At 45.0% G+C, this 23,767-nt stretch overlaps 1 protein-coding gene across 1 annotated transcript; it reads left to right on the top strand.

The window, feature by feature from the left end:
- The first annotated feature begins 411 nt into the window (after positions 1-411).
- On the top strand, positions 412-23,767 carry LOC137537984 (piggyBac transposable element-derived protein 4-like). Its single transcript, XM_068259904.1, has 2 exons — positions 412-2,091; positions 23,750-23,767. The coding sequence occupies exons 1-2, from the start codon at positions 412-414 to the stop codon at positions 23,765-23,767; spliced, it is 1,698 nt and encodes a 565-aa protein (XP_068116005.1).

Below are 23,767 nucleotides of genomic sequence, written 5' to 3'. Positions count from 1 at the left end.
TGTTTTTTGATTAAAATTATATAGTATTATACCCCATACCTAGGCCATTAACCCTGTATCTCCCATACCCTGCCAGCTTATCCCTAAGCTAAGCCCTTCTACCCACTTCCCACCTTTTTAAAACTTTTCTGGGGTTTACTTCAGTTTAACGTGTGTGTATGTATATATATATATATATATATATCTATCTACATATATATATATATATATATATATAAATAGATATATATAGGTTATACGTATATATTTTGCCCTACCTACCTATACCTAAAAAAACCCTACCTTTTTAAAAACTTTTCTGGGGTTTACTTTACGTTTCTGGGGTATAGATTGCCCTACCTACCTACCTACCTATCTAAAAACACCAACAAACAAAAAAACCTACCTACCTTTCCCAAACCCGAAACTAAAATGACCAAACGGTTTTACTCGGCAGAAGAGGCATGCGCCTTCCTGCAAAACAGCAGCACAAGTGGGGAGGAATCTGAGGGCGCTGAGTGGCTACCAATAGATGACTCAGAGTCGATTTCCGATAGCGACTCTATATCTGAGTCCGAAAGGCGACCAGCGCAGAAAGTCCGCAGAACGGTGCAGTCTAAGGCCATCAGCGAGAGTGATTCGGGTGAAGAAGGGCCATCGGGTGTCAGAGAAGGGAGAGCAGTGGACACTGTTGCAGCAACCAGCCATAGCAGTCAGGGCGGTCAAAGTGCCGCCAGGCCACGGCAGAATAGAAGGCGAAAGGTACCTCGGAGAGACACTCAGGTACCACCTGAAATGTGTGATCTTGTATGGTCTACTCCAAATATGGAAGAACCCAATATCCCCCCTTTTACCGCAAGCAGCGGATTATTAGTTGAGACCGCAAATATGGCACCTCTTGATTTTTTTCAGTTGCTGATTACTGACCAGTTCCTGGAATATATCGTTGAGCAGACTAACATCTATGCTCAACAATTTTTGGCTGATCATCCTTCCTCTTATTACAAATCAAAATGGAAGCCCACATCCATCACTGAGCTTAAAGCTTTCCTTGGCCTGACTTTCAACATGGGCATTACATGGAAACCACAAGTCCAAATGTATTGGTCCAAAAAACCAATACATTGGATGGCTATTTACCGGGCAACAATGACCAGGGGCCGTTATCAAATGCTCATGCGATTTCTGCATTTTAACAATAATGATAACGATCTCCCCTCTGATGACCCAGACCGTGACCGCTTATTTAAAATAAGGCCTCTTCTCAATCACCTCAACAAAAAGTTTTGTGAGGTATACAAGCCTGAGCAAAACATTTCAGTGGATGAGTCCCTGGTTCCCTTCCATGGCAGGTTAGCCATTAAACAGTACATCCCCAGCAAACGTGCCAGGTATGGGGTTAAGCTATATAAGGTTTGCGAGAGCAGGACTGGATATACATATGCTTTTAATGTATATGAAGGGAAAGACAGTCTGCTTGAGCCCGCTGGATGCCCATCATACTTGGGTACCACCGGAAAAATTGTTGTGGACCTGCTTAATCCACTTCTGCACAAAGGGTACCACTTGTACGTAGATAATTTCTACACAAGTGTACCGCTTTTTAAATTCCTGTATGCATCTGAAACTCCAGCATGTGGTACTGTGAGGCCGAACAGGAAAGCAATGCCTCAGCAGGTCCTACACAAAAAATTGCAAAAGGGAGAGTCCTTCAGCCTCCGAAGTAATGAACTCTTGGCACTAAAATACAGGGACAAGAGGGACGTACTCATGTTGTCCACAATTCACACGGAGGCTACAGTGACAACGGTATCTCAGGGAGAAACGCAACAAAAGCCAGTAGCCATTGCAGAGTACAGCAAGTACATGGGGGGTGTCGACCTCTCTGATCAGGTACTTGCACCATATGCAGTCCACCGAAAAACCAAGGCGTGGTACAAAAAAGTCGGAATTCATCTCCTGCAGATGACATTGTACAATGCTTTTGTCATCTACAAAGAATCGGGCAATGCGGACACATACATCAAGTTCCAGGAGGATGTGGTTTCAGCACTGATTGGTGAACCTGCTAATACTGCGCACCCCACAGACTCTCTGGATTGTGAAGATGTGGTAAGACTTCGCGATAGGCATTTCCCTGTGTCACTCCCCTCTAATCCATTAAAAAAATATCCTCAAAAAAGATGTAAAGTGTGTACCAAACACCACATCAGAAGGGACTCCAGATACCACTGCCCTAAGTGCCCATCAAAACCAGGCCTCTGTGTTAACGGCTGTTTTGAAGTGTACCACACAGTTCAAAATTATTAGCGATTCATCTTTTTCAAACTGTGTTCACTATATACATTTTGTCATCTGGTTTCCGACCCCTGGATTGGCTGACGACCATTCTCCGATTTATGACCCCTGGATTGGCTGACGACCATTCTCCGATTTATGACCCCTGGATTGGCTGACGACCCTTCTCCGGTTTCTGACCCTTGGATTGGCTGACGATCATTCTCTGGTTTCTGACCCCTGGATTGGCTGACGACCATTCTCCGATTTATGACCCCTGGATTGGCTGATAACCATTCTCCGGTTTTTGACCCTTGGATTGGCTGACGATCATTCTCTGGTTTCTGACCCCTGGATTGGCTGACGACCATTCTCCGGTTTCTGACCCTTGGATTGGCTGACGATTATTCTCTAGTTTCTGACCCATGGATTGGCTGATGACCATTCTCTGGTTTTTGACCCCGGCTTGGCTGACTACCCTTCTCCAGCTTCTAACTCCTGGATTGGCTCAATTCATCCCTCCTATCTAATGCTGCCTCATAGATCTCCAGTGGTGAGTTATAATTTATTTGTCATTTGGGAATCATATATTTATGCTGTACATTACATAACCTTGCTGTACATTACAAGCCATTGCACACCTTGAGTGTAATGGTGTACTATGCACCCAGAAAGCTAAAGGGGTACCAATTTAATCTTGAAAAGCAAGATAGAATTTGACGTAAATAATATTTATAATATACGTATGTATTTGACATGTATTAGGGCTAAGGCCTATGTCACCTGACTTTATTTTCATGACAAAAGTGTAAAAAAAACTGTAAAAAACAGCATTTTCAAAGTTATGTTCAAATTTCATGAAAACCGCATCAGTCCGACTGTTACAAAATGGCAATATCTGAGTAGACCTGAATCTCTAGTTTTCAGAATGGTGACATTTGTGACATATATTGAATGTTCTGATGCTCCAGGGGCTTTGATAAGAAAGAATGACAATGTTAAATCTGGTGAAAAAAATGGCCTTGAAAAAGTCATTGGTGCTACTCGTGGTTAAGAGGCTGCTGTAAGCCCAAATAGCTACCTGATTATGTATATGGGGTATCATTTTAACCATGACATGCAAAAGAATACAATTTGAGGTATATTAGAGCTAAGGCCTATGTCACCTGACTTTATTTTCGTTGCAAAGTGAAAAAAACTGTAAAAAAACAGCATTTTCAATGTTACGTTCAAATTTCATGAAAAATGCATAAGTGCGACTGTTACAAAATGGCAATATTTGAGTAGACCTGGGTCTCTAGTTTTCAGAATGGTGACATTTGTGACGTGTATTGAATGTCCTGATGCTGTAGGGGCTTTGATAAGAAAGAACGACAATGTTACATCTGGTGAAAAAAATGGCCTTGAAAAAGTCATTGGTGCTACTCGTGGTGAAGAGGCTGCTGTGAGCCCAAATAGCTACCTGATTATGTATATGGGGTATCATTTTAACCGTGACAAGCAAGAGAATACAATTTGATGTATATTAGGGCTAAGGACTATGTCAACTGATTTTTTTTTCATGACAAACTGAATCAAAAGCAATACAATTATTATTTTTATATACGCTGTGCCAAAGTAAAACATTTGTAAAAAGAAAGAAAAGTAACAGAATTGAAAAGAGAATACATACATTGTTACCTTAGGGACTTAGCTTTTTAAATATGTACACCATGAGGGCGTGTTACTGTTATATAATACAAATACTGGCTTTTAATTACTGATAAACTACAATGAGAAAAGCAAAAGCAAAAAATGGAAAAAATACACCTTCATTTCCAAATAAAATATTGTCGCCATACATTGTACTAGGAACATAATTTAAATGTTGTAATAACCAGGACACAAGGTCAAATAAAATGTGAGGGTTTAATCTTTAGCAACACTTTTTATTTTCAAACTATAATGGCTGCAAACTAAGGAAAAATTACTTTTTACATTTTTTTCACCATATTTCCATTATAATGCATAGATAAATAAAATAGTTCTTAGCAAAAAGTACCACCCAAAGAAAGCCTAATTGGTGGCGAAAAAAACAAGGTATAGATCATTTATTTGTGATAAGTACTGCTAAAGTTATTGGCTAATGAATAGGAGACCTGTGAAATGTAGAAAATTGCTTGGGTTTTTTAGGGGGAAAACCCCAGGGACGCGAACTGGTTAAAGGATACCCGAGGTGACATGTGACATGATGAGATAGACATGGGTATGTACAATACCTGGCACACAACTAACTAGGCTGTGTTCCTTGTTCTCTTTCCCTGCATGAAAGAGTTAAATATCAGGTATGTAAGTGGCTGACTCAGTCCTGACTCAGACAGGAAGTGACTACAGTGTAACCCTCACTGATAAGAAATTACAGCCATAAAACACTTTCCTGTCAGTAAATGGCTTCTGAGAGCAGGAAAGAGATACAAAAGGGTCAATAGTTCATAGATTTTAGCTCTGGCATACTTCAATAAATGTGTCATTGAGCAGAAACAATAAAACAGTAAAAACATAAAAAGTGGATTTAAATATAAATGAAACCAGTGGGATGTCTAAAAAAATTATTTTAAAGAGAAGGAGGATAGATACAATTGTTTATCTCATCAGTCTATTTTCACCTTGGGTGTCCTTTAAAGTGTTCCTGAGATGAAAAGGGAAAAAAAATCATGCATACCTACCTGGATATACATAACTGGGCTTTCCTCCAGCCCCCCCGTCCTCTGCCTTCTGGATCTTCCGTAAGGGCTCCCGGTAACTTCGGGCAGTCGGGGCCAATCGGCGTATACGTGGTGCGGCCGCACATGCTCCCCCTTCTCGCTCCCGCAGCCAGGAGAGTTCTGCACCTGCCCAGTAGTACTTCACAGGCGAAGAGAGCTACCGGTGACAGGAGCGCGCCTGGACTGGCGCGCATGGTCGGGCTGCAACTGCGCAGTAAGCCCAGACTATCTGAAGATACCGGGAGCCGGAGGGGGCTGGAGGAAGCACCATGTATGTATACATATTTTTTTTGTCATCTCAGTTTCCCTTTAAGGCTTGGTTCAGATTGACACTCCTAAAACACCAATTACGGTGTATCAGTTGGTCATAATGGAAGGACACGGTTAAAGTAACAATGAAAGTTCTCTTCTGATTGTTAGTAACTATCAGGGCCGGATTTGTACAATTTACTACCCAAGGCCCACTGTCAACTCCACCATGCCCACTGTGTCTCCGGTCTCCCCTGTCCTGTGCTTCCCCCATCCTGTGCTGTGCTCCACTGCTCTGCCCTGTGGAAGCAGGGCGGCTGCAGAACGGGTCTGTGACCGCTGTGGTTTACTGCCTAGTTCCTGCCCCTTGCTTTACTGGTGCCATAGGCCATGGCCTTTCTGACCTTGCATTGAATGTCATGACTGTACAGTGCCTTGAATTTCTTATGTATATTTGTTCCCCATTATTTGTTTTGTACTTTGTACAGTGCTACGGAAGATGTTGGCGCTATATAAATAAAAAATAATAGTAACGAATGTTTTATGGCGTGGAAGGTGTGAGGTTAGGGTTATGCCCAAGAAATTGGATAGCGGGGTTGGCCAGTAGTGGTGGAGGGCGGAGTTCTCCACATATGGGCGGGATCTACTGTAAGGTTATTTGAAGTCAAACATGGGGTGATCTCCCACCATGTGCATAATCAGCAGAAAACGAATGCAATGTTGGCCCTTCTGTGCACTTTAGGCCATCCCGTCAACAGTTAAAAGTATTATTTTTTGTTTTGTTTTGTTAAGCTTTCTGATTGTTAAAACGACACAGTAAGATTGACTGCTATGAAAAAGGAACTTCTTCATACTCTAAATAGTCCCAAATAGTGACTTCAGTCAGCTTTGTTTTAAAGTGTACCAAAGCTAGCGATCATCAAAAGTTGAATACATACCTGGGGCTTCCTACAGCCCCATCCGCCTGGATCGCTCACACGCCGCCGTCCTCAGTCTCCTCCCTCTTTGGTATCGGGTCCCGTCACTTTAGCCAGTCAGGCCCAAGAGAAGTGCCCCCTTTACATTTCTCTCTAGCGGCTGCTGGTGAGAAATGTAAAGAGAGCACTTCTCTTACGTCAGACTGGCCATGACTGACAGAAGTTACGGGACCCGGTACCGGAGCAGGAAAAGACTAAGTACAGCGGCGTGTGAGCGATCCGAGCGGATGGGGCTGGAGGAAGCCCCGGGTATGTATAAAACGTTTGATGATCGTCAGCTCTGGTACACTCTAATAATTAGTCAAGTGCACATGTGACTGTTGTTTCCCGCCCCCTTTGTTATCTGATGAGTCTCCTCAAAGTGAAACACACTAAGAAGATAACCATAGGCAAACGCAGGGGGGATTGCAGCTGCCCAGAATCCCCCCTCAGACCAGGTCCGGTGCAGTGTCTGGGTAAAGACACAAGTTGAGACACCAGAATATCTGCAAGTATCCTGCAGCTCACAGCACCGCCCCCTTTCTTTCCCGGCTGCAGTTGACTTCGGATAAAGCAGCAGCATGTGTACATAGCATGGAGCAGCAGCATGTGTACAGAGCATGGAGCAGCAGTGTGTGTACAGAGCATGGAGCAGCTCTGGGGAACATTAGAGTCAGGTATGAGCACAGCTCTGTGCCCTGCTGTGTGAATGCTTCACTTTCCCCTTCATTACCAATGTCGGCTGTCCTCATTATTATCTGTGTTCCTGATCTATCCCTTTTTCGGTCAGATGGGAAATTGCATTATGTGTACCCAACATCATAGGGCCCAACCGTCCTGTTTTCGTCGGGACTGTCACGATTTTGGGGGGCTCTCCCGCTATCACGGTATGAGCCCCCCAAGTCCCGAGCAGCAGTGGGCAGTGAGGGTGGAAAAAAAATGATCGAGGCGCCAGCCGCGGGTAAATGGGATGCGGGACGCATGTATCCCATTACTACCTCCCTCCCTTGGAATCTGCCCCCCCCCGTGTCTCCCCCCTGTTTGCAGAGTGCGCAGCTAAGCGGAGCGGGCTGTCAGCTTACCGGTATCCATGGACGCATACCGATGTCCGGCTTCAATCTGCTTCCTGTGACGTCACAGGAAGCAGGAAGCCAGATGGTGGTACGCGTCCATGGATACCGATAAGCTTACAGCCCGCTCTGCTTAGCTGCGCACTCTGCAAACAGGGGGGAGACACAGGGGGGGGGGCAGATTCCAAGGGAGGGAGGGAGGTAGTAATGGGATACACGCGTCCCGCATCCCATTTACCCGCGGCTGGCGCCTCGATCATTTTTTTCTTGCATTGGCACCCTCCTCCTCACCCACCCATCCACCCACCCACGGACACCCTCCTCCTCATCATATATGGGGGAGATAAAAGCGTGGTTAGGGGTGCGGCCTAAGTGTCCCGATTCCTAGATTTAAAATGTTGGGAGGTATGCCCAACATGATGTCCTACCATATTATTATACTGTATTGTGCGTGGCTGAGGGAGACCTTTCAGGAATCCCCTCCGGGAAAAACCTGGCTTTTGCCCCTGATAACCGTAGGTTCTAGTTGCCTTTTCAGTCGCTCTTCTATTAAAATGAATTTGAACCGGGTAAAATTATCCTCTATAAGAAAGCCCCTGTGTCCCTGCGTCACGCTGTCCCTGTGTAGCTGGTTCCGTGCTTTTAGCTACTGCGCATGTGCACAGCATGGACCCAGCTACACAGAGACAGGAGGACTGGGCCAGGGAGCCGGGCGGACGTGTGAGCAGGCGAGCAGTGTGTTTAAATGGGCTTGGGTCTGCTAGTTTAAAATAAACACATGATGTACCTGAAGATGAATACTACAAACGCACCTCTCCGTCAGTTCCTCTCAGAAGTTCACCATTTTCTCCTGAAAATGATCCCTTGACAAGATTTTGTCAGAACTGAAATCTGTCAGTTAGAGATCAGTTGCTGTCAGTTATAGCTGAAAGCACAACTGATGTGTTTCTCTATGGTTCATCAAAAGCTCGGTGAACAGACGCGCCAGAGTAGAGTAAAATGTTTTAAAAAACTGTTGAAAAGCAGAGGGGGATGTTAGGGTGGACTCACCTCCCTCTTACAAAAAAGAAAACTGACTTGAGTCTCGATAAAAGAAAATTGACAAATAATTTATTCAACTCCACTAATGCATCGCGTTTCGCAGGCGTGACCCCGCTTCTTCCGGCAAAAATGGGAGCACAACTCAGTGGGTCAAGCAATAGGTTTGAGCGCCTCTGTTCATTTTACCTGACAATAATGCACCATATTGGGCTCTCGATTCTCTTCTTGTTTTTAAGCACACTCTATGGCTCATGTGGGTGATATTACAATTTAACCACTTCATGACAAAGGATGTATATATACATTCAGGATATTTGTGACCAATGCACCACCAGTTTGTTACTAAATGTGGCACATGTGGTATCAATTTAACCGCGACGAGTTGTAGAATACATTTTGGTATTGTCTTATAGCTTGGACCCGCGTCACGTAAAAAATCGGTAGGGACAAACTCAATCAAAATATAAAAAGTAATTTTCAAGATGATGATCAAACTTAAAGAGAAACTCCGACCAAGAATTGAACTATACCCCCTTTTACATAAGAAATCTATTCCTTTTCACAAACAGACCATCAGGGGGCGCTGTATGACTGCTATTGTGGTGAAACCCCTCCCACAAGAAGCTCTGAGGACCGTGGTACTCCTGGCAGTTTCCTGTCTGTGAACCTTGTGGCATTGTGGTAAATAGCTGTTTACACTTGTTTCCAACTGCCCAAAAAGAAAAACAGCAGCTACATTACATTGTACAGCGCCACGGAATTTACATTGTTCCACGCCACAGAATATGTTGGCGCTTTATAAATAAATAATAATAATAATAATCACCTGCCAACAGTAAAAATGTCACCATGTAATAAATGTCAGAATGTAAATCAGGGATTTAAAAGATGTTACAGTGGGCAAACACTGACTAAATCATTTATACATAATTATTGTAAAAATGAAGCACTTTTTTATTACATTATTTTCACTGGAGTTCCCCTTTAAGTAAGTTGTAGGAAAACTACAAGAGACATACTGTATGTGGTAACATTTTAACTGTGATAAGTAGTAGAATAGAGTTTAGAGAGTTTTAGGGTTGAGGCCCATGTCTTGTGTATTCTTTTTAGTCACAAACTGAATCAAAAGCAATACAATTTTTGCATATTCTGTACCAAAATAAAAGACTTGTAAAATGATAACAAAGTTAAAGAATATAAAAGAAAAAACATATATTGTTACCTTAAGAAATTGTTTTTTTTTAAATATGTATGCCATGAGGGTATATTACTATTATTTTTGCAAATAAGGTCTTGTAATCATCGATAGTGTACAATGAGAAAGCAAAAAAATACACCTTTATTTCCAAATACAATATTGTCACCATACATTGTACTAGGAACACATCTAAATGTTGTAATAACCAGGATGTATAAGCAAATACAATTTGTGTGTTGAACTTATAGTTAGCACTGTTTATTGTATAGCTATACTGGATGTAAGTGGAGAAATTGTGTTTTTTTTCTATTTTTTGCCTTATTTTCCCTTTAAAATGCATAGAAAATAAGGTAATTTCTAAACAAAATTATCACACACTAAAAGCCTAATTTGTCCTGAAAAAAACAATATATAAATCATTTAGGTGTGATAAGTAGTAATAAAGTTATTGGTGAATGAATGGTAGCAGCGCTGATATGTGAAAATTGCTCTCATCCTGAAGTGGTTAACAGTGTGCTGACCAGGAAGCTGTTATAGCGTAACGACCATTTTCAAAAAGGAGGACAGAGAATTCCATAGATCACAGAGGACAAACAGGACGCAGGAGAGGAGAAAGAGAGTGATGAATAGACTACACAGGAGGTAAGTATGACCTGTGTATGTTTATTTTGACTTTTAATTTTCGCCTTCAGGTCGGCTTTAAAGAGGAGCTGTTAGGTATAGAGTCTCAGAGAAAAAAACACATATATCAGTAGCTAAAGATTGGCTGTACTTACATTACATATGCATTTCACTGTCCACGTTTGGATTTCACAGAATTGTTATATAGTATTTGCAGAGAATGATGCTCCTGACAGCTCATGGCAGGTTCCATGTTTGTCTGTCTCCTATGAAGCCAATTGTGATGTCATATCCTCCCAGCTTCCTGATGATTCCACTCACAAAAAAGACAACACTACTGTGCAGTGAATATTAATTAGCCATGTGGCTAGGAACAATAGCGGACTCATGCAGTATACTCAGGGACGGATCTAGGGGGGGCAAGCGGGTCTCTTGCGCCAGGCGCAGTTTGTTGAATTCTTAAAAAGGCGGACATATTTGCATGGGGAATGGCAGTTTAGGCGCCAAAACCTGACCTTGCCCCAGGCGCAACTTGGGGCAACTTGGTCTAGATCCGTCCCTGAGTATACTCTGCCCGGAGATTTTTCAGTGCTGTGAGCTGGACTGCGTTGTAACATGAGCCTGTAACTTCTCACTAGCAGCAGAGGGGAGGACCCAAGGTGGGAAGAAGCAGCCCCAGAATGCTTTGCAGTATGGTATGCGGCCTCTCGGCCTCTTAAGAGCTTGGGTCTAACAGCCTTGCTGTTCAGCACACATCAAAAGTAAGAGAGATTTTTAACTTCAGTATTGCCTTTTTGGCTTCCTTCTAAACTGTTTAACACAGGAGAATAGAGGTTTAAATTAGCTTTTGCAGCCTGACAGTTACTCTTTAAAGCTAATGTAACCCGGATTTTTTTTAAAAAAAAGTCAGATACTCACCTAAGGAGAGGGAAGGCTCGGTCCTAATGAGCCATCCCTCTCCCGGTGGCCCCGGTGCTGCGCTGGCTCCTCCGTTCTCGTCCCACGCTGAGGGGACTTCGGAAGTCTTCGGGAGCCGAGTCCTCCCGAAGACAGGCGGCGCACATGCGAACGCGTCATAGAGGGCGCGCGCGCATGCGTAGTGTAGAGCGGTCCGTCTTCGGGAGCACTCGGGGTCCCGAAGTATCTCCGAAGCCTCCCTTCGGCCGGGAGACAGCGGTATTTGACCGAAACGGTCGAATACCGCTACGGGGTAGCCAGGACAGCAGCGGGTATCAGGAGAGGAGAGGAAGTGCTCTATGGGACCCAGAGCCTCCCTCTCCTTAGGTGAGTATCTGGCTTTTTTTTTTTTACAACCCGGCTCCCATTAGCTTTAAATGAGCTGGCATGCATTAAGACACGCCTCCTTGGCATACAGTGACACCTTCATCAGGCGTAGAGTAAACGTCTTCAGCTCTTGGAATAGCAAGAACTGCACACAGATCTGGATAAATATTTGTCCCTCTCTGTGTGTTTGCCAGCTGCTGGTTCACCAGGGTTGCTATTTCACAGCATAAATAAACAGATTTTAATTTAGGATTAACACCATACCCCCAGGCTTCCAGCTTCAAAGGTGGCGCTCAGGATCAAAGGATCAGCGCGGGGCCCGAGGGTGGAAGAGATTGCGGATGATTTAACAAACTTAGGGGCCTGATGCAATTCCTATTTCCTCCTATGTTTTCTCCTAGGTGAATTCTCACATCTTATCAATAACAGGCCTTTTAAGCCACTGGCAAGGAATAAAATACCGAATAATTTTCACGGTCCTTTTTCACTTAGCTTTTGGTACTTTTTAAATTGCAGAATGCTGAAAAGTTATTTAAACAGAAGATGAAAAATTATCTACAAGGAGAAAATTTAGGAAAAAGAGGGAATTGCATATGGGCCCTGACGTGAGAAAACACACTTCAAGTATGCAGGGCCGGCCCTAGAATTTTTGCCGCCTGAGGCTAAATTAGAAAAAAATCGCACGAGCTGGAGGGGTAGCGGGCAGGAAGGGGCTATTGGGCCTAGCGGTGGGAAGGGGGGTTGGACCCCCCCCCCCTCCCTCGCCTGGGTTCCCCGATCTGCGCTCCCCTCCAGCTTTAAAAAGTGAAGTACCAGCTATATGATTGAGAGGCAACGGGCAGGGATGACTCACCTCTTCCGCGTTCCATCGTGCGCTCCATTGACGTCACTTCCTGCAACACCGTCCACTTACAATACAGTGGGCGGCGTTGCAGGAAGTGACGTCAGTGGAGCGCACGCTGGAACGCGGAAAAGGTGAGTGATCCCCGCCCGTTTCCTCTTAATCATAGAGCTGGTACTTCACTTTTTAAAGCTGGAGGGGAGCGCAGATCGGGGGACCCAGGCGAGGGAGGGGAGGGTCCGACTCCCCTCCCCACCGCTAGGCCCAATACCCCCTTTCTGCCCGCTACCCCTCCAGCTCGGCGGGCAGCCCCCCGCACCCATAGACAGGCGGGTGCCGCCCCCCCAGAAATGCCACCTGAGGCAAATGTTTCACCCCGCCTCATGAGCGGGCCGGCCCTGCAAGTATGATACTTACCTGAGTAGAAGGTAGGCTCTAGATAGTATACCGCCTTCCCCTTGCTCTGTCCAGTCCGTCCTCCCACTGCTGTCAAGTCCACCTGCAAAGTTATTTGACCCGCTGGGTGAGAGACGGATTAAGGTACGTTGTGGCCCTAGGCAAGTAAATACTTAGGGCCCACCTCTGATGACCTATAGGTACACTGTAGAGTGGGATTACACTCGGCACTCAAAAGCGCATCTTCAGAGGGAAAAGGGGGAATCAGTCTGCACCTGTGTGGATTACGTAATTCGCACTCCAATGAAGCACCTGTATGGTGGCTTTATAGCGCAAGCCAGGTGACGTGCAACCGGAAACACGTGGGTAGAAAACACTCAGCAAAAATTTCTGTACATTAAGACGGACCGGGCACTGTCACTTTAAATGCTTAATTGCCTCTGATCACCATGCGAGTTGCTTGTTGTCATACAATTGATACAACACATCTGCCATACAATAATAGATTTGTCAAACCTTGGTGGGGGCTGGTGCTGGGGTGCTGGGGATGGTGGTGACCAGGGAAGAGATGGACGGCGCCAGTCAGGCGTGAAACGGCTGTTGTGCCGTCCATCTCTTCCCTGGTCAGTGGTCACCACCATCCCCAGCACCCCAGCACCAGCATCCACCAAGGTTTGACAAATCTATTATTGTATGGCAGATGTGTTGTATCAATTGTATGACAACAAGCAACTCGCATGGTGATCAGAGGCAATAAAGCATTTAAAGTGACAGTGCCCGGTACAGAAACCACCTCTGATGACCACTTTGCTTTTTTGGCAGAGCCACATAGTAGACTCTTTTCACACAAAGGCACATTTGACCAGGAAGATCTGAAAACGGTTTTGTAGTTGTGGGTTCACACACAGATAGCTGAGGTGGTTTTTTTTTTATTTCCTTCCGTAACATTTTTTTTTTTGGGGGGGGGGGGGGGGGGGGGGCTAGGATGTTAATATCTATGTCCTTAAAAATGGTAAGTAACGAGTAGAGATATTGAATAGAGCTTGTCATTGAACCATTTAGAAGGAAGTGTATTTAATTGGCTTAATTGGCTTAATATACTTCAAAGGACCAGTATCGCAAATAAAATAAATACATTGTGTAAACACATACCAATAAGAAGCATTTTTCTTCCAGAGTAAAATGAGCCAGAAATTACTTTTCTCCTATGTTGCTGTCACTTATAGTATGCAGTAGAAATACAGGTTGTGGACCAGCTCATTTTCTCATGGGGGATTCTCAGCACGGCCTTTATTCTTTTTAAAGACACTCAGCATATTACAGCATATTTGTATAAAGGATTTATACAAATATGACAAATATGCTAGCCAGCCTTCCTGCTCACTGCACACTTTTTTTGGCAGTTGGATGGAGCAACTACCATTCACTAAATGCTTTTGAAAATAAATAAAACACAGAGAACCCCCATGAGGAGATGAGCTGGTCCAAAACCTGTCGGTTCTGTCAGTTTTCTACCACCTACTGTAGGTGACAGCAACATAGGAGAGAAGTCATTTATGGCTCATTTTACTCTGGAAGAAGCGTACTTCTTCCAATATTTGTACTGTATGTGTTTACATGTACTTTAAAGAGAACCAGAGATGAAGCAACCTCATGTATTTTACCTTATAAATCAGTGGGAACATGACAGTAAACACCTAATCTGCTCTTTGTTACATTGTTCTCTGTTTAATTTGCCTGTTATCACCTCTAAGATAAGAATCCCGACTAAGCAGTCGGTCTGGCTTTGCTACAGAATAATTATAGCTGAGACTGTGTTCTTTGCTGTCTTCAAGTCCAAGCCTGCCCCCTGCTGGCTTTGCTCAGGAATCATTATAGCTGAGTCATTATAGCAAAGCCAGAATCAATGCTCAGTCCGGGATTCTTATCTCAGCTAGATAACAGACACTTTTAGCAGTGAGGATGGAACAGAGAGCATGGTAAATGTTTTCTCTAATGTTCCCACTGATTTCTATGGTAAAATACACAAGGGTGCTTCGTCTCTGGTTCACTTTAAGTTTTACAATTTTCGTGGTAGTGGTCCTTTACATGGATACTTTAGGTAGTCCACCGTTTTTTGTGTCCCCCTCTGGACAAAAGTGGACGTGGCCATGCATCAGAATGTGGTTGTGGTTATGATTTGGGTCAAATGTACAAATGCTGTGCAGTTAGCCAGATGTACCCCCTTCCCCCATAGATAGCCATATGTGCCCCCCTTCCCTCCATTTAGATAGCCAAAGGGGCCCCTTTCTTCCTATAGATAGCCAGATGTGCCCTCCTTATTCCCATTTAGATAGCCAAAGGTGTACCTTTCTCCCTATAGATAGCCAGATGTGCCCTCCTTATCCCCATTTAGATAGCCAAAGGGGCCCCTTTCTCCCTATAGATAGCCAGATGTGCCCTCCTTATCCCCATTTAGATAGCCAAAGGGGCCCCTTTCTCCCTATAGATAGCCAGATGTGTGTTATAAACTGTTCTTATCACCTTGCTTCGACACCATCGTCTCACAGACTGTGAGATCACTTGACTCTCCACACAGCAAACAGGAAATAGACTTTCTCAGGCTTCTCCAATGTTTACGTTATTTATTCAGGAAACAGGAATACAGATAGATACATTCATCTCCTGGCCAAGCAGACTTCCATGTTGCGTTACAGCTGCTTGAGTATCTTCCTACTGAAGATACCCAGGTCTTCTTGTATCTACTCTATGTTACAGCTAGACTACCTATGTACAGCACACATTATATCAGATTACAGAAAGGAATAACATGCTTAGAGGTCCAAGTCGGCCTTGCGAGCTAGTGCAGAAGGAAGAAGCAGAAGTGCGTTCTCCATTGCTCGCTCCAGATTTAATACCGACTAGGAAAGAGTTAAATATGACATCATCTTCGCCACCCCCTATATCAGTCTATTGGTGGACCCACTCATGGTGTCATCATACCCGCCTACTCGATTAATAATCAATGAGGCACTTGACCCAGATGCAGGCATGTAGATGTTTAGTAAACATGGCCAATGTTTACTGTTCCTGTCCTGTAAGTGGAGGTCAGAGTAAACCGATGGCCTTCTTTAGGAACATGTTCTCAGTATCTGCGTGTATCTTCTGCTACACGCAGACCCTGAGATGCCTCTGCCTGCATCACCAAACCTCTATCTATTTTAAAGGCATACACTGCGGACAAGCCTTTTACATAAAACTCAGGCCAAGTAACTGAGGCCTACTTAAATTATAACAATCCCCCCTAAAACGGCTTGACCCGCAGATCCCAGCGTCTGAACCCCACAGTACCTGGTTTCTTTCTTGTATGTTTCACTTTTCGATGTTCGTGCTCACACAACTTCTCTGCTCTAGGCGGTTACCCCTGGAAGAGAGAGAGCAAGACCTCTTGGTCTTCCTGTAACCAGGCTCTCTGGGGATGCCCTACTTCTAAGTCCCTCTATACCACATGCTCAGCATTTGCGTCACTTGCGTATCACTCACAAACTTGCATGACCACAGAAAAGTGAAACTCATTTGGTTGTTACAAAACGGAGCAGTGCCAGGTGCCTTCTAAAAGAGCGCCTTTATACAATCAGCTCCATCACAGGTACTACCAGGGGCGTAGCAATAGGGGGTGCAGAGGTAGCGACCGCATCGGGGCCCTTGGGCCAGAGGGGCCCCGAAGGGCCCTCCCTCAACTACAGTATTAGCTCTCTATTGGTCCTGTGCTCATAATAATCACTTCTATAGATACTTTGAGTAGTGGTAATCATTAACAAACTGTTCCCCATCTCCTCCTTGCACCTCTGACACTGTAGTTGCCATTGGCAGGTTTTGGTGCACCGTATTAATTGCTATGTATTGAGTGCTTGGGGGGCCCCATTGTAAAACTTGCATCGGGGCCCAGAGCTTCTTAGCTACGACACTGGGTACTACTAAACCTATACCCGTAACCCTGTATATCCCTTAATTTAAACTATTGGTTCAGGAGATTGTTTATGAGTAGTGTTGGGCGAACAGTGTTCGCCACTGTTCGGGTTCTGCAGAACATCACCCTGTTCGGGTGATGTTCGGGTTCGGCCGAACACCTGATGGTGTTCGGCCAAACTGTTCGGCCATATGGCCGAACTAAGAGCGCATGGCTGAACGTTACCCGAACGTTCGGCTAGCGCTGTGATTGGCCGAACGGGTCACGTGTAGTGTTGGGCGAACATCTAGATGTTCGGGTTCGGGCCGAACATGGCCGAACTCCGAACATAATGGAAGTCAATGGGGACCCGAACTTTCGTGCTTTGTAAAGCCTCCTTATATGCTACATACCCCAAATTTACAGGGTATGTGCACCTTGGGAGTGGGTACAAGAGGAAAAAAAATTTAGCAAAAAGAGCTTATAGTTTTTGAGAAAATCGATTTTAAAGTTTCAAAGGGAAAACTGTCTTTTAAATGCGGGAAATGTCTGTTTTCTTTGCACAGGTAACATGCTTTTTGTCGGCATGCAGTCATAAATGTAATACATATAAGAGGTTCCAGGAAAAGGGACCGGTAACGCTAACCCAGCAGCAGCACACGTGATGGAACAGGAGGAGGGTGGCGCAGGAGGAGAAGGCCACGCTTTGAGACACAACAACCCAGGCCTTGCATGAGGACAAGAAGCGTGCGGATAGCAATTTGCATTTTGTCGCCATGCAGTCATAAATGTAATACAGATGAGAGGTTCAATAAACAGGGATCGGAAACGCTAACCCATCACAGATGTTCATTGTTCATGTTACTTGGTTGGGGTCCGGGAGTGTTGCGTAGCCGTTTCCAATCCAGGATTGATTCATTTTAATTTGAGTCACACGGTCTGCATTTTCTGTGGAGAGGCGGATACGCCGCCGATCTGTGACGATGCCTCCGGCAGCACTGAAACAGCGTTCCGACATAACGCTGGCTGCCGGGCAAGCCAGCACCTCTATTGCGTACATTGCCAGTTTGTGCCAGGTGTCTAGCTTCGATACCCAATAGTTGAAGGGTGCAGATGGATTGTTCAACACAGCTACGCCATCTGACATGTAGTCCTTGACCATCTTCTCCAGGCGATCGGTGTTGGAGGTGGATCTGCACGCTTGCTGTTCTGTGTGCTGCTGCATGGGTGTCAGAAAATTTTCCCACTCCAAGGACACTGCCGATACCATTCCCTTTTGGGCACTAGCTGCGGCTTGTGTTGTTTGCTGCCCTCCTGGTCGTCCTGGGTTTGCGGAAGTCAGTCTGTCGGCGTACAACTGGCTAGAGGAGGGGGAGGATGTCAATCTCCTCTCTAAAGTCTCCACAAGGGCCTGCTGGTATTCTTCCATTTTGACCTGTCTGGCTCTTTCTTCAAGCAGTTTTGGAACATTGTGTTTGTACCGTGGATCCAGAAGGGTATAAACCCAGTAATTGGTGTTGTCCAGAATGCGCACAATGCGTGGGTCGCGTTCAATGCAGTCCTAGGCCGAAGAGGTCATAGCCTAGGGTCACAAAACCTGTTTATTTGGGCAATTTCAATGGTGGCGAGTCTGACGTACATAAATCGCAGCAATGGCCGTTAGCAACGTCTGAATCTCACGAAATGTCTCATGCAGGTAGAAGACATATTGTTAGACTAGGATTCCAAAGATGGGGTCCCTACATCTCTGCAAACCAGAGTTACAGGGGTCCAAAATTGGTAAAATCCCCCATAGACTTTCATTGCCTCCCTATTTCACTTTCCAAAATCTCACATCTTTTCAAAGGGCAATGGCTCAGCAGTACCAATTTTTCTAGCATTGTAGGGACCCTTAGGGGGAACATGACTGGTGAGTTTCAGGCCCCTAGGCCGAAGAGGTCATAGCCTAGGGTCACAAAAACCTGTTTATTTGGGCTATTTCAATGGTAGTGATGGTGACGTACATAAATCGCAGCAATGGCCGTTAGCAAAGTCTGAATCTCACGAAATGTCTCATGCAGGTAGAAGACATATTGTTAGACTTGGATTCCAAAGATGGGGTCCCTACATCTCTGCAAACCAGAGTTACAGGGGTCCAAAATTGGTAAAATCCCCCATAGGATTGCATTGCCCCCCTATTTCACTTTCCAAAATCTCACATCTTTTCAAAGGGCAATGGCTCAGCAGTACCAAATTTTCTAGCATTGTAGGGACCCTTAGGGGGAACATGACTGGTGAGTTTCGGGCCCCTAGGCCGAAGAGGTCATAGCCTAGGGTCACAAAAACCTGTTTATTTGGGCTATTTCAATGGTAGTGATGGTGACGTACATAAATCGCAGCAATGGCCGTTAGCAAAGTCTGAATCTCACGAAATGTCTCATACAGGTAGAAGACATATTGTTAGACTTGGATTCCAAAGATGGGGTCCCTACATCTCTGAAAACCAGAGTTACAGGGGTCCAAAATTGGTAAAATCCCCCATAGGATTGCATTGCCTCCCTATTTCACTTTCCAAAATCTCACATCTTTTCAAAGGGCAATGGCTCAGCAGTACCAAATTTTCTAGCATTGTAGGGACCCTTAGGGGGAACATGACTGGTGAGTTTCGGGCCCCTAGGCCGAAGAGGTCATAGCCTAGGGTCACAAAAACCTGTTTATTTGGGCTATTTCAATGGTAGTGATGGTGGCGTACATAAATCTCAGCAATGGCCGTTAGCAAAGTCTGAATCTCACGAAATGTCTCATGCAGGTAGAAGACATATTGTTAGACTTGGATTCCAAAGATGGGGTCCCTACATCTCTGCAAACCAGAGTTACAGGGGTCCAAAATTGGTAAAATCCCCCATAGGATTTCATTGCCTCCCTATTTCACTTTCCAAAATCTCACATCTTTTCAAAGGGCAATGGCTCAGCAGTACCAATTTTTCTAGCATTGTAGGGACCCTTAGGGGGAACATGACTGGTGAGTTTCGGGCCCCTAGGCCGAAGAGGTCATAGCCTAGGGTCACAAAAACCTGTTTATTTGGGCTATTTCAATAGTAGTGATGGTGACGTACATAAATCGCAGCAATGGCCGTTAGCAAAGTCTGAATCTCACGAAATGTCTCATGCAGGTAGAAGACATATTGTTAGACTTGGATTCCAAAGATGGGGTCCCTACATCTCTGCAAACCAGAGTTACAGGGGTCCAAAATTGGTAAAATCCCCCATAGGATTGCATTGCCCCCCTATTTCACTTTCCAAAATCTCACATCTTTTCAAAGGGCAATGGCTCAGCAGTACCAAATTTTCTAGCATTGTAGGGACCCTTAGGGGGAACATGACTGGTGAGTTTCGGGCCCCTAGGCCGAAGAGGTCATAGCCTAGGGTCACAAAAACCTGTTTATTTGGGCTATTTCAATGGTAGTGATGGTGACGTACATAAATCGCAGCAATGGCCGTTAGCAAAGTCTGAATCTCACGAAATGTCTCATACAGGTAGAAGACATATTGTTAGACTTGGATTCCAAAGATGGGGTCCCTACATCTCTGAAAACCAGAGTTACAGGGGTCCAAAATTGGTAAAATCCCCCATAGGATTGCATTGCCTCCCTATTTCACTTTCCAAAATCTCACATCTTTTCAAAGGGCAATGGCTCAGCAGTACCAAATTTTCTAGCATTGTAGGGACCCTTAGGGGGAACATGACTGGTGAGTTTCGGGCCCCTAGGCCGAAGAGGTCATAGCCTAGGGTCACAAAAACCTGTTTATTTGGGCTATTTCAATGGTAGTGATGGTGGCGTACATAAATCTCAGCAATGGCCGTTAGCAAAGTCTGAATCTCACGAAATGTCTCATGCAGGTAGAAGACATATTGTTAGACTTGGATTCCAAAGATGGGGTCCCTACATCTCTGCAAACCAGAGTTACAGGGGTCCAAAATTGGTAAAATCCCCCATAGGATTTCATTGCCTCCCTATTTCACTTTCCAAAATCTCACATCTTTTCAAAGGGCAATGGCTCAGCAGTACCAATTTTTCTAGCATTGTAGGGACCCTTAGGGGGAACATGACTGGTGAGTTTCGGGCCCCTAGGCCGAAGAGGTCATAGCCTAGGGTCACAAAAACCTGTTTATTTGGGCTATTTCAATGGTAGTGATGGTGGCGTACATAAATCGCAGCCATGGCCGTTAGCAACGTCTGAATCTCACGAAATGTCTCATGCAGGTAGAAGACATATTGTTAGACTTGGATTCCAAAGATGGGGTCCCTACATCTCTGCAAACCAGAGTTACAGGGGTCCAAAATTGGTAAAATCCCCCATAGGATTTCATTGGGCCTCCTATTTACCGTTCCAAAATGTCACACCATTTCAAAGGGCAATGGCTCAGCAGTGGCAAAACTCACCAGTCATGATCCCCCTAAGGGTCCCTACAATGCTAGAAAATTTGGTACTGCTGAGCCATTGCCCTTTGAAAAGATGTGAGATTTTGGAAAGTGAAATAGGGAGGCAATGAAATCCTATGGGGGATTTTACCAATTTTGGACCCCTGTAACTCTGGTTTGCAGAGATGTAGGGACCCCATCTTTGGAATCCAAGTCTAACAATATGTCTTCTACCTGCATGAGACATTTCGTGAGATTCAGACTTTGCTAATGGCCATTGCTGAGATTTATGTAAGCCACCATCACTACCATTGAAATAGCCCAAATAAACAGGTTTTTGTGACCCTAGGCTATGACCTCTTCGGTCTAGGGGCCCGAAACTCACCAGTCATGTTCCCCCTAAGGGTCCCTACAATGCTAGAAAATTTGGTACTGCTGAGCCATTGCCCTTTGAAAAGATGTGAGATTTTGGAAAGTGAAATAGGGAGGCAATGCAATCCTATGGGGGATTTTACCAATTTTGGACCCCTGTAACTCTGGTTTGCAGAGATGTAGGGACCCCATCTTTGGAATCCAAGTCTAACAATATGTCTTCTACCTGCATGAGACATTTCGTGAGATTCAGACTTTGCTAACGGCCATTGCTGAGATTTATGTAAGCCACCATCACTACCATTGAAATAGCCCAAATAAACAGGTTTTTGTGACCCTAGGCTATGACCTCTTCGGCCTAGGGGCCCGAAACTCACCAGTCATGTTCCCCCTAAGGGTCCCTACAATGCTAGAAAATTTGCCACTGCTGAGTAATTGCCCTTTGAAAAGATGTGAGATTTTGGAACTGTAAATAGGAGGCCCAATGAAAGCCTAAGGGGGATTTTACCAAATTTGGAGCCCTGTAACTCTGGTTTGCAGAGATGTAGGGAACCCATCTTTGGAGCCCAAGTCTAACAATATGTCTTCTACCTGCATGAGACATTTCGTGAGATTCAGACGTTGCTAACGGCCATTGCTGCGATTTATGTACGTCAGACTCGCCACCATTGAAATTGCCCAAATAAACAGGTTTTGTGACCCTAGGCTATGACCTCTTCAGCCTAGGACTGCATTGAACGCGACCCACGCATTGTGCGCATTCTGGACAACACCAATTACTGGGTTTATACCCTTCTGGATCCACGGTACAAACACAATGTTCCAAAACTGCTTGAAGAAAGAGCCAGACAGGTCAAAATGGAAGTATACCAGCAGGCCCTTGTGGAGACTTTAGAGAGGAGATTGACATCCTCCCCCTCCTCTAGCCAGTTGTACGCCGACAGACTGACTTCCGCAAACCCAGGACGACCAGGAGGGCAGCAAACAACACAAGCCGCAGCTAGTGCCCAAAAGGGAATGGTATCGGCAGTGTCCTTGGAGTGGGAAAATTTTCTGACACCCATGCAGCAGCACACAGAACAGCAAGCGTGCAGATCCACCTCCAACACCGATCGCCTGGAGAAGATGGTCAAGGACTACATGTCAGATGGCGTAGCTGTGTTGAACAATCCATCTGCACCCTTCAACTATTGGGTATCGAAGCTAGACACCTGGCACAAACTGGCAATGTACGCAATAGAGGTGCTGGCTTGCCCGGCAGCCAGCGTTATGTCGGAGCGCTGTTTCAGTGCTGCCGGAGGCATCGTCACAGATCGGCGGCGTATCCGCCTCTCCACAGAAAATGCAGACCGTCTGACTCAAATTAAAATGAATCAATCCTGGATTGGAAACGACTACGCAACACTCCCGGACCCCAACCAAGTAACATGAACAATGAACATCTGTGATGGGTTAGCGTTTCCGGTCCCTGTTTATTGAACCTCTCATCTGTATTACATTTATGACTGCATGGCGACAAAATGCAAATTGCTATCCGCACGCTTCTTGTCCTCATGCAAGGCCTGGGTTGTTGTGTCTCAAAGCGTGGCCTTCTCCTCCTGCGCCACCCTCCTCCTGTTCCATCACGTGTGCTGCTGCTGGGTTAGCGTTACCGGTCCCTTTTCCTGGAACCTCTTATATGTATTACATGTATGACTGCATGCCGACAAAAAGCATGTTACCTGTGCAAAGAAAACAGACATGTCCCGCATTTAAAAGACAGTTTTCCCTTTGAAACTTTAAAATCGATTTTCTCAAAAACTATAACCTCTTTTTGCTAAAAAATTTTTCCTCTTGTACCCACTCCCAAGGTGCACATACCCTGTAAATTTGGGGTATGTAGCATGTAAGGAGGCTTTACAAAGCACAAAAGTTTGGGTCCCCATTGACTTCCATTATGTTCGGAGTTCGGGTCGAACACCCGAACATCGCGGCCATGTTCGGCCTGTTCGGCCCGAACCCGAACATCTAGATGTTCGCCCAACACTATTTATGAGGCACCAATCTCTGAACCAGGTTAATTTGTTTTACGTAATTTTAACACGCAACCTCACCTGGATAATGATGCCTAAAGTTGTCATCCCCATCCAGACGACCAGTGGGTGTAGAAAGAACTTTGGAACTGCAGATGCCCCGTCCGAGTGTCCCTGGAACATCACCGGAACCTTTGTCCACCAGGGCAGACTGGAACTCACCTGCTCATTTTTGTGTTCTACCTCGTTAAGATCACCTGTATCATGGTGAAATCTTACCTCTAACTTAGTGTACTGTTTGTTTAACCTTTGTAACAAAATGTGGTCGTCTTGGATCAAAACCTGTTCCCCTTTGTCCCATGTCGTGTTCTCTTTCAGGACGGGAACTACCCGTGA

This window comes from Hyperolius riggenbachi, chromosome 11 (assembly GCF_040937935.1).
Source record: "Hyperolius riggenbachi isolate aHypRig1 chromosome 11, aHypRig1.pri, whole genome shotgun sequence".
Classification (NCBI taxonomy): Eukaryota; Metazoa; Chordata; class Amphibia; order Anura; family Hyperoliidae; genus Hyperolius; species Hyperolius riggenbachi.
Note: the sequence above shows the minus strand (reverse complement) of the source record. Positions and strands in the feature narration are given on the sequence as shown.

What these genes read in the sequence shown, in the direction of transcription:
- LOC137537984 (XM_068259904.1), top strand. Translation starts at nt 412, where the DNA reads ATGACCAAACGGTTTTACTCGGCAGAAGAGGCATGCGCCTTCCTGCAA.